Source organism: Polypterus senegalus, chromosome 17, assembly GCF_016835505.1.
Source record: "Polypterus senegalus isolate Bchr_013 chromosome 17, ASM1683550v1, whole genome shotgun sequence".
Classification (NCBI taxonomy): Eukaryota; Metazoa; Chordata; class Cladistia; order Polypteriformes; family Polypteridae; genus Polypterus; species Polypterus senegalus.
The window spans coordinates 59,694,009-59,706,471 of record NC_053170.1 but is presented as its reverse complement, the minus strand read 5'-3'; the positions used below and the strand labels follow the sequence as shown (position 1 = coordinate 59,706,471).

At 36.7% G+C, this 12,463-nt stretch overlaps 1 protein-coding gene across 1 annotated transcript in view; it reads right to left on the bottom strand.

Moving 5' to 3' along the window:
* LOC120517964 (caskin-2-like) overlaps positions 1-12,463 on the bottom strand; it is a 268,762-nt gene that overhangs the window by 42,310 nt on the left and 213,989 nt on the right. The window contains exons 14-15 of the mRNA XM_039740508.1: positions 10,387-10,459; positions 1,143-1,237 (exon numbers count right to left, since the gene is read on the bottom strand). Coding sequence (XP_039596442.1) covers positions 1,143-1,237; positions 10,387-10,459 — 168 coding nt within the window. The remainder of the gene's footprint in view (positions 1-1,142; positions 1,238-10,386; positions 10,460-12,463) is intronic.

Genomic DNA, 12,463 nt, shown 5'->3' with positions numbered 1-12,463 from the left:
CAGGAGTTTTAGTGAACAGTCAGCATGGATTCAGGAGAGGGAGGTCATGTTTTGCCAACATGCTGAAATTGTATTAGGGAGCAACAAAAGGATATGATAAAGCTGGAGCAGAAAGCATCTGATAAGGTGCCACTTGAGAGGTTGAGCATCAAATTAATAGAAATGGGTGCAAAATTGGCTTAGACGCAGGAAGAAGAGAGTTATGATGCAAGGAACCTGATCAAAACTAGCTGATGTTAAGAGTGGTGTCTTATAGGGGTCAGTGCTAGGGACACTACTAATTTTAATATACACAAATGGTTTGGATAAGAATATAAGTAACAAGCCAAATAAGTTTGCAGATGATACCAAGTTAGGTAGATTGTCAGATAATCTAAAACCCACTGAATCATTACAGAGGGAGTTGGATAGCATAGAGGCTTCAGCAGATTTTTGGCCGATGAAATTTAATGTAACTAAATGTAAAGTATAACATGTAAAAAGTACAAATATAAGGTTTGAATACACAATGGGAGGTCTGAAAATCCAAAGCACACCTCATTAGAAGGATTTAGGAGTTGTAGTGGACTTGACACTATCAACTGCCAGACAGGTTTCAGAAGATATTTAGAAGGCTAAACGAGTGATAGATTATGTAGTACAATGTGTAGAGTACAAAGCCAAGGATGTTATGTTCTGGCTTTATAACACATTGGTTAGACCTCACCTGGAGGATTGTGTACAGGTTTGTCTCCAGGGGTACAGGGGAGGAATTATAAGGAAATATGATATAAATTTCACACAAACATTAGGAATTTTTTTTTTTAAACACAGAAAATCATAGACACATGGAATAAGTTACCAACTAGTATGAATTGCCTGTTCTAACCCAGATTGTTCTAATGTTCTGTTTTAAAATGTTAGATGATATGAGCATATCAATGGATAATTTCACATGTGGTTTATGTGATACAAGTAATGTGTTTTTCATTGACATTTTGACATTGTTTTCTATTGTCCAACGGTGGTCAAAATAGACTTATGAAAAAATGAAATTATTTTTTTTTCCTTAGGTCATCACTGTAAACTGCATGGGGAAAGTAACATATGGAAAACACCATTTTTGGATGGAGGATTTCTTTAACCTTTTCTAAGTGCCTTACCTTCCCTTCAAGCAACTGCTGGTGTTCTTTGAACAGGTAAGGATAAATTTGGTCTCTTGATTTGCAAGTGGACATGTTTTTCTGCTCTGACGTATCTATAAAGATATTTATTAAAAATTACCAATGCAACTGCAACAAAAACGGTTATCAGTTAGAAATCTGATGGGTAAAAACATATCATTAAAAACCTTTAATAAGAATACCTCAGAATTAAGACCAATATGCTACTGTCTTCATTAATTATACATTTAATTAATTCATTTTTTATTTAATTTATGATTACTCTTACTTGCAAACATGTAAATTGGAATAAAGCATATTTTTCTACTACAGAACAATACCTGTTCACCAATACATAAAAGGACATGATGACTTAGATAAGTAATGTAATAAGGCAGTGTCTTAAATACCAGGTCACTAACTACTATTGTTTATAACTGGGAATGAGTTGCAGTGCATTGCTGATCCAAAGAAGTTGTGACAGGCAATGTGCACAGACTCTTTCAAGACTGAATAAAATAATTGATGTTTGGCTTACACTCTGGTTTTACCCATGCGTTTGTGAAGGAGATGAAAATGGTATAGCTATCAAGAAAATAGTCTGTCATACAGTTATGTCAGCACTTTGACACCATTAGAAAGGCAGACAGAAAGCAAGTTAGAACAGCTAAACGAGCTTAAGGAAGCAATATAAAAGGAAGTTCAATCGGTTTCCTAGAATTATAAAAGACTCTGAAAGTCTTAAAGAAGACAGAGAAAATGGTAATAAAATAAGCAGAATAATTAAAAGGGGCCTATGTAAAGTACAGCAAGAGTTTAAAGAACTCGGTGAGAAGCTATAGCTTTTATTGAGTACTGATTAGGCACAAAAAAGGGAATTGCAGCACATTACCTAAAATAAACAATGTTAATTCATTCAGCAGAGATAAAGAACACTGTGTGTTTTGTAATATACACCTATATTTTCCAGAATGCTAAAAGTATGGCACAAGTGGTTAGAGAAGAACTAATTGAGATTAAATTATATCAGATGAGAATAAGCCTGGAAACAGTATACAGTATCTACAGCTAGTTCTGAAAAGTCACATTACTTACATTACTCATTCTTAAAGTTCAAAAACTCAGCATGCAAAAGGGCAGAGGCTGATTATGCAGTACCTGTTACTCACGATGAAGCTTTAAAAAAGGCAAGCTTTAGAGTGTGAAGAAGCACAGCTGAAAGCCAAAAGAGAATTAGATGATACACATCAGAGGGAAAAAAGGCAACCAGCTGGCAACTGAGGAAGTGACTGCAACAAGCCAGAGTAAAACTATAAATATTTGAAAAGAACGAAACAATAAACTGCCTATGCTTATGTTTCACATAAAAAATGACATTAAAGAGAAAAGTCTCTTATTGAGTCAGAGCCACTGGCAGGGACAAGATCTTGGGCCATACAAACAGAATGTAGCGGCAAGCAGGGACAAGATATTAGCCAGCTACAGAATTAAAGCATACTCAACATTTTACTTCAAGAATGTCACAAGTTATATATTCCACAGACAGAGCTACCAATATTTTAATGATGTCTTATTCATATATCATAAGTGCCCTACACTAATAACAGCACTATTGATAAATAAAAGCAAACTGGATTATAAAAATATTTTATTATTTATCCTCTTGAACTTAAAAACAGAATGGGGAAGTACTTCAGTTCAACTATATTCATATGACTTTCTAGGAGTGCCAGTAATTCAGAATTGCATATATTTAGGAAAAATATTTATTTTTGATAAGATTTTTTCTTTCCTTTTTTTTAATATTTTGAATGAAAGATCAAGAGGATACAGGAAATACATTTTCTGACACCCCATTTTACTTTATTTACTGTGCAACGGGAAAAATACATAGGATGAAGAAATAGAAGACAAGCACTTCCAGAAATTAAAAAAAAGATGACTGGAAACTACTTGCAGCTATACTGTAAGGAGATATATTAAACTTGCAAGTTTTAGACAAAGTCTTCACAAATGCACTATTTTGTAGATGCCAGTGAAGATTGTTATGATGGTGTTACATAATACAGTATTTTCTCTTCGTTTATGAAAAATGTAAGAAACATTGTTTATTCTTAATGGGTAATTCAAGGGTCAGCACCACTGATGCATGTCACAATTCTAAAATTACAGTTAACAGCAACTCTTATTGTCATTCAGAATAGATAAGACACGAAAAAGTGAACTACATCTTTTAACACTGTGAAATTTGGACTGGATGCACCACAGCAGTAAAATACCTTTAAAATGTGAAAGGAGCAATCAGAAGAGTATGTATGCAGACACGGGTTATCATGATAACAAAATTTCAAACTTTAGTACAATACTAAGTATTGCAATTTGATACTATTTTTGAGACTTAATAAAGTATATAATATTCATCCATCCATCCATCCATTATCCAACCCGCTATATCCTAACTACAGGGTCACGGGGTCTGCTGGACCCAATCCCAGCCAACACAGGGCGCAGTATACAATTTTACTCAATAAAAAATTATTCAAATAAATTGCTATTCTGTTTGTATTAAAACCTTTACATTGATGAAAACAGGTAATAGAAAAATGTAGCCACTAAATGCAAATATTTCAAGTACTGTATTTAGGAAAGAATAAGGTTTTGTAAAGAATTGAAAGAAAACAAGTTTAAATCTGGTTAATTTTTTTTTCAGTGGTGTAAACAATTACATTTTTTGAGGTAGTAGAATGAAATATTATGTAAAAAAATGTTAATTAATACATACTACAATTTTTTATAAATAATAAACCTTAAAATATTAAAACAAAACTAAACCTTAAAAAAAATGAATACTAATGTGGTATTTTGTAAACAGTAAAAAAAACCTTATATTTATGAAATCAACTTAGTGCAATTGCTCAGGAAAATTACATAAAAAGAGACTCCTAACACACTTAAAGGCTATGCATAAGAGCAAACAGCACACATTGCATTTTTATGTAACTAAATTATGGTGTATTTATAACCTCACAATTTTTTGCAAGGAAGAATTTCATGTCAAAGTGCTCTTCTGTGAAGCGTGCTCTTGGCGTCCTATAAATAAACTTGACATACTAAATAATGCTCTGAAGCACAGAAAAGTTATAGCACCTTACATTTTATAAATGTAATGAAATACAAATTGTAAATTTCATGTAATAAAATAAAAGAAAGTGATGTACTACGGGCAGCACACTTCAAAGAAAGGGTTTAAAAACAGAGCGATGGAGTTCTAGTGCTGAAGAGCACTGCCCATGAATGAACTGCACACAACAAAACTGGATCTCAAGTAAATATAATGGTAGTTAAACTGACTAGAAAAGATGTTTAAAACTGTAGAACATTATATCCCTATTTCAAACAAAACACTTTATAGACTGATTAATGTTATCGTAATTTAGAAATAAAACAAAGTATCTCTCAAATTCTTTGTATTGATTCTGATGTCGGTCCTTCAAGTGTTTGCCTAAATTGGCTGTATTAGCGCCTTAAGTTGGTATGCCCTCTTTGTAAATTAAGAGGACTGGTGAAGGCTCTGATGCTGCTAAAGCGGTAGAAGCAGGCTGAAACTCTAGCCATGCCTATTGGTAGCCTACGACACTCAATTGTCAAAAGCCAAAACAAACTAGAAGAGTATTAGCAATATAGGCTGTAGAACGGATACCATGAAAAATGGGTATTGAAACAAATTTTTAAATGTTTCAATTGATGCTTATTGATATATTAAAAATACTTCTGACAGGCCTAGTTCAGGCCAACACAAACATAATGGACAGATCAATGAAAGAGCAAATACTTGAAAAAAAGTAATCCTAAAAATCTGTTTCATGTTAAACTGTATTTGTAAACAGTATTTAGTGTTTACTAGTGGTTCTTATTCAAGTAACATATAGTAATGAAATGTGAGACATAAAAAGTGCATTGATGTTAAAGGACATCATCATGAACTAATACACTTGAAGAAAAGGGCTTGGAATCACCTTCTTCCCATAATGGGGGAAAGCAGGAGGAAAAAGGACAGAAGTGATCCAGGAGGAAATAAATAATCTAGAAGAGGAAGCATTCTAGGGAACATGAACCAAGAGGGACCTGTCAAAGAACAAAGTCTCATGGGCTGAAAACTTTAGAAGAAGAAGCAAAGGTGGGAGCTTAGTGAAGACCTGTTGTCCAAGCTATGTGGGAAGAAAGGCACCCTAGCCCACATTGTGGATGGTTACATCATTGCTCCAACTCAAGGGAGATATAGATGGCACAACAAAGTGCTCATGGTTCTAGTGGAAATTGGGAAGCAGGAAGCCTCAGGGAGTCCCTGGGATGAGTACCCCCCCCCCCATCTAATATATCTAAGTCATTTTGTTAGTCTGAGCAAGCAAGTATGTGTGGAACGTCATCTTGATTGAACTGACCATGGAAGAAGAGGTCAATAAAGCCCACAAGTGGACACTGTTCAGTATACATTGCCCTGGGAATATCAGAGAAGAAAGCTCACAGGACTGGAGAGACACCAGAAAAGGCCTCCAGCAAGTTATGGTACAAAAGGGGCGAGGTAGCTTAGACGTCAGGAGCGAACAGGCAGTTCTTTAGCCACCACTGCCAAACAAAATGTGTCACAGGGGTCAAAAAAACATAGGGAAGGTTGGGCAAAGTCTGATGTTGTTAGCTCCAGACCAAAGGCCACAGTTGCTGAAAGATTGAATAAAGTTGCAATCCCAGCCCACCTTAAATTTCTTTGCACCTCTCCTTCAATGTCTTTTGTGTTGTAAATATCTCAATCAGCACAAGCAACAAGCAGCCTGCTATCCCATCCCCCCACCCGTCAATTCACAAAGAAGGTTCTCAGTGCTCAGTGTTAATCATGGAATGAAGTGCATGGAGTTGTAGAGGGTAAATAATATATCGTCATTTGGAATACATACAGTCATATGAAAAAGTTTGGGAACACCTCTCGGCCTGCATAATAATTTACTGTACTTTCAACAAAAAAGGTAACAGTGGTATATCTTTCATTTCTGAGGAACATCCGAGTACTGGGGTTTTTTCCAAAGAAAGATTTTTAGTGAAGCAGTATTTAGTTGTATGAAATTAAATCAAATGTGAAAAACTGGCTCTGCAAAAATTTGGGTACGTTTGTAATTTTGCTAATTTTAATGCATGTAACTGCTCAATACTGATTACTTGCAACACCATATTGGTTGATTAGCTCGTTAAACCTTGAACTTCATAGACAGGTGTGTCCAATCACGAGAAAAGGAATTTAAGGTGGTCAATTGAAAGCTGTGCTTCCCTTTGACTCTCCTCTGAAGAGTGACAGCATGGGATCCTCAAAGCAACTCTCAAAAGATCTGAAAACAAAGATTGTTCAGTATCATGGTTTAGGGGAAGGCTACAAAAAGCTCTCTCTGAGGTTTAAACTGTCATTTTCAACTGTAAGCAATGTAATCAGGAAATGGAAGCCCACAGACACAGTTGCTGCTAAACCCAGGTCTGGCCGGCCAAGAAAAATACAGGAGCGGCATACACGCAGGATTGTGAGAATGGTTACAGACAACCCACAGATCACCTCCAAAGACCAGCAAGAACATCTTGCTGCAGATGGTGTATCTGTACATCGTTCTACAATTCAGAGCAATTTGCACAAAGAACCTCTGTATGGCAGGGTGATGAGAAAAAAGTCCTTTCTGTACTCACGCCACAAACGGAGTCATTTGTTGTATGCAAATGCTCATTTAGACAAGCCAGATTAATTTTGTAACAATTTTTGTCTCATCAGTCCAAAGCACTTTATCTTATTTGGTCATAACAAAAAGCGCTTTGCATTGTGGAAGAAGAACACCGCATTCCAAGAAAAACACCTGCTACCTACTGTCAAATTTGGTGGAGGTTCCATCATGCTGTGGGGCTGTGTGGCTTGTTCAGGGACTGGGGCCCTTGTTAACGTCGAGGGTCAGATGAATTCAACCCAATATCAACAAATTCTTCAGGATAATGTTCAAGCATCAGTCACAAACTTGAAGTTACGCAGGGGTTGGATATTTCATTAAGACAATGACTCAAAACAGTTTGAAATGTACAAAGGCATTCATGCAGAGGGAGAAGCAAAATGTTCTGGAATGGCCGTCACAGTCCACTGACTTGAATATTACTGAAAATCTATGGGATGATTTGAAGCAGGCTGTCCATGATTGGCAGCCATCAAATTTTAAATGAACTGGAGAGATTTTGTATGGAAGAATGGTCAAAAATACCTCCATCCAGAATCCAGACACTCATCAAAGGCTATAGGAGGGGTCCAGAGGCTGTTATATTTGCAAAAGGAGGCTCAACTAAGTATTGATGTAATATCTCTGTTGGGGTGCCCAAATTTATGCACCTGTCTAATTTTGTTATGATGCATATTGCATATTTTCTGTCCAATAAACTCAATGTCACTGCTTGAAATACTACTGGTTCCATAAGGCGTGTCATATATAAAATAAAAGGAAGTTGCTACTTTGAAAGCTCAGCCGACGATAAACAAAAATCCAGAGAATTAAGAGGGACTCCCAAACTGTTTCATATGACTGTACATTTCATGTGTTCCATGTCTACAACAATCTATGTAAACACATAGTTAAAACAGAAACGGTTTTCATGTTTTAGTAATAACTGACACAATGTAGACATGAAGTGTATAATCTGCGAAGCCTGTGAAGTTCAAACATCAAATAAAACACTTTCACAAATGGTACAAGTATAACAAAACAAGTGCACTTTTATTCAAGAATATAACCAAAGGAAAAGAAAGCAGGTTAGGGTGGGCTGTTGATACAACAGCTTTCGTGGTGCAGTTGTAAGAACTGTGGACTCCTAATCAAGAGGTTTCTGGTTCGATACCAGTGGCCTCCTAAATTTACCATTTTGAGTAGTGAGCTGCTCTTATTGTTAACAATAAAAACATACATTTGATTTGCGTCTGGTAACAGCCAGTGTAAATGTATAGTACTTGTAAAAGTTAGCATCTTTTGTCAGTTTGTAGCGGGGCTACATAGTAGTAATAGTGTTGTTTGTGTTCGTACCACGTGTGTCTTGTTTCTATCGTCCCGTTTACTGTTTGTGTGTGTCAGTGAATGCTGTCCTCCGTAAAGGGGGACGGATGATGGAAGGAGACCGCAGCCCCAAACCTGGAAAACACCGGTTTTCAATCAATCAATTACATTCGTCACAGGACTATAAAAACAATCAAGAGGGAACGAAGAGAGGGAAAAAAAAAAAAGGAAAAAGGAGGAGAGAGAGGAGACTTTCATTATACAACCACGAACCACCTGTGCCTGCTGTATTCCACATCGCGCATTTCCATCCAGTTTGTTTTTCTTTCCGCCGGACTCACTCCAACACCCTCATCACGAGAGACCCCGGGGTCGGATCGTTTTCCACCACCGCCGAGGATACACACTCAAACACTCCATATATCGGTTAACCAGTCATCTGTATTCAGGACAACTGTTACTCGGACTCAAGTTCACGACCGTTCATTTCCGTGTCTCATTCATTCTTTTTTGGTATTTGTGTTGTTTGTTATATGTTACAAGGGCAAGGGAGGGGTTGTTATATTCATATAGGGATTTGTCACGGTGTTGCTTTGGTGGGATATTTATAATTTGTTTAGCTTTTCTGTTTCATTTAATACAATTTATCAGTTTAAGTTTACATATCTGCTTTTCTTTTCTGCTTATTTATACCGTCGATTGTGGGGGAAAGGTTTAATTTGTTAAAGGTACGGCTTGAGTAGATTCAACCTAAGCAATTAATCCAGGCCACAGGTCTTGGAGGTGTAGCTGCCGGCCGGGTAAGGGGTCGGCGGTTACAAGTTTTATTCTCTCAGTCATGTTCATGCTCCCATAACCAACCCAAAACCCCTGATCCGACACTGTTTTCAGATATAACAAACTTGTTTTGTTATTCCACCTCTTTATTTGAAAACATTGTTAGATCTTGTGCGTGAACGAGACTGGGAAAACTGTGGATGTGGGTGTGCGTGACTGAGAATGAATTTCGATGTGAATTTTTTTGTATTCAGTTTTATTCTTGAGTGTTTCTGCTCATGGTGAATTAGTATGCACCTTCTGGTCCATGATGTGAAAGCTGCACTGACAAAAAAGAGAGACATAGGTATATATGACATTTGGAATAATTCATTTTATGACCTGTCTTTTGTACTCCAGGAGATCCAAAAGACAGAATAGTACAGAGAAGTCAGTTCCATGCTATATACAATCATCAAATTCAAATGTTAACAGTTTTCACATACCCAAGGATCGGCCTTCCTACATTTAAACATATGTACCTGTTGCAATCTACACACCTCTCTATGCTGTGGTTCTTATTACACTGAAGGAGCACCTGACACTGAACTTTCTTTCCTTTGGGAAGCGGAGGTCTTGGAACAGAAGCTTGTCAATGTTGCATCCTCTTTTCTTGTTCCATCGCCTTTTCTTGAAAGAAGCCACGACAAAGTTCTTCTGCAAGGTGAGCCATGAACACTCTTCTTTTCCCAGTGGACCCCATGCATACCTTGCACAGCACATGTGCGTTCAAACCAATGTCTCTGTGTCAGCTTTTATCCCGCCACATTAGAGAATTTCTTGTAATTTCCAGCTGAGAAACATGAAATTAAATGTATGTATTTCAAATGACAATACATTATTTACCCTCTATAACTCCAGGCACTTCACTCCAAGATAAACACTGAGAATGTTCTTTGTGAATTGAGCTGCGGCAGTAGGCAGGGGGATGGGATAGCAGGCTGTTTGCTGCTTGTGTTGAACGACACATTTGCAACACAAAAGGCACTGACGGAGAGGTGTGAAGGAATTTAAGGTGGGCCGGGATTACAAGTTTTTTCGTAGGCTTTGGTAATTCTAGTATTAATAAAGAGAAAGTTATTATTTGTGTGCATTATTATTTTTTCTGTCCATTTGGGATGTACTGCATTTTCTTTGAATTTCATACACAATTTCATTTTTACCTTTTCATGTTTAATTCATATTTCATATTTAAGCAAAAAATACTTTACCACTTTACCAGTTACAGAATCTTCCTAAAACTGAGAAAAAACTTGAATAATGACTAATTGCACTGTGTGTCTTATACAGTACAATTAAACTAAAATCAACTGAAAAGAAAAACACATTTTACTACTTCAAAGGAACATAAGGGAAAAGAATCTTACCTGTTACCTCCTGCTGCTTAGATGTCTCAGAAGTTATAAAACAGAGCCCCTGTTCAGCACTAACAGCTACCATCTATTGTATCAAAATGATGAAAAAAATAATATTAGTCAGGTATATTTTTATCTATGCAACCGCTATTGCATTACATATATTATAGAAGAGGTCAACAGAAGTTAAATAACACAGTATTTATTTTTGAATATAAATTTTCTGGATGGCTACTTAGTCTAAAACATATCTATGTCAGGTGCAGATCAAGTCACAAACTTGGTAGAAAGCCACATGGTCTGGAAAGGAGATGCCTAAAAATCTTTGAGCCAACATATGGCAGCAGAGGACTCTTTCCATTTCATGTGAGACTTTGTTTATTATCCTTGTTATCTTAGCCAATGACTTTCAAGTGGGACCTAGACCCTGGCTAAGTTGATTTCTTAAAATAATCTATTTCAATTTAAAGAAAAAAATAGGCAACTGAAAATATCTGTCAATTGTTACATAATAGTAGTTGTATATCAATATAAATATACAGAAGTTCAATGGTCTTTAATCTGTGTGATGTAGAAACAGCTGTCAGGTGGTAAGTGAGGAAAAAAAAATAGGGTAATGAGTTAGACATAAAAGGACAGTTGGTTACAAAGCCTCAGAACCCAAGTTTCAACAATCAGCTGCTCTTCAATTCCATCACTCAATCTCATAGTGTAATAAGTTCAATGGATTTCTGTGATTATTGTCATTTTCATCCCCTACAACTGCCTGAGCAGGCTGCACAGTGTGTTGGTTTCTCTCGATCAAGGTCTGATCCTCCAACGTTGCAAGATTTTTAGAATTTGTGAACTTGTTTTTTGCACCATCATTTTTAGAACAGTTTTATAAACTGGAAGACTAAGGTAGAAATATACAACGAAGAACAAATACACATTTTTAACAGTTATTAATAATAAAATACACATATCTAACATATCAAATGGGCATTATTAATATTTATAATAAGCAGAAGGTTTTTGGTTTGAACTGAGTTGCCAATGTTTGGTAACTTTCATCCTTCCTTTAAAAACAAATACAGTGATCCCTCGCTATATCGCCAGAAAAAGCGACTTTCACTCCATCACGGATTTTAAAGTAAACTGTAAGCATTCACTAAATATATATCATGGTTCTCTGCAGCGCACTTGTGATTTCTCGCGGACAATGGGTCGGAGTTTGTTTGCCCAATTTCATACAAGGGCACCTGCTATTGGTGGATGGCGATGTGAGCTGTAAGCATATCTAAATATATATCACGGATTTTTAAGCTGGTTCTTACATTTTGTCATTTACTACTACAATATGATTTCTGTAGAAACGGAAATGGGTCTTTCAATTTATGTTACATGCTTCCTCAGTTTGTTTGCCCAGTTGCATTTCATACAAGGGACGCTGGTGGATTGGTGGATGGCGATTTAAGCTACCTAATCAGAGCACGTATTATGTATTAAATAAAACTCCTCAATGATATACGATATGCTTCCCGCGCGCTGCTTCGCACATTTAAAAGCTCTAACAGCCTGTATTGATTTTTCATTGTTTGCTTTTCTCTGTCTCTCACTCTCTCTGAGAAATACAGGCAGATACTTGTCATGCAATACCATCAGGGAGGCGTATGATTGGCCCCATTATCTGCTCCTGACGGAGGGGGTGTGAGCAGAGGGGCTGTTTGCACAGTGACTGTTTGCTTAGAAGATACGGACGTGCCTGTAAAAAAATACTGAAAGGCTACCTTCACATCGATCCTTCATTGCACCCGCTTTATCGCGGTGCTTGCATACTTAAAAGCGCAACAGCCCTATTGATTTTTGATTGTTTACTTTACTCTCTCTCTGACATTCTCCACTCTTGACGCGCACCTTGAAGAGAAAGATATGTTTGCATTCTTTTAATTGTGAGAAAGAACTGCCATCTCTGTCTTGTCATGGAGCACAGTTTCAACTTTTGACTAAAGGGTGTTATTTCATGTCTAGAGGGCTCTAATAATGTTAAAAAACGTATTTAGAAGGTCGTAAACAGGTTTTATATGCTCTAACTGCAAAAATATTAGAT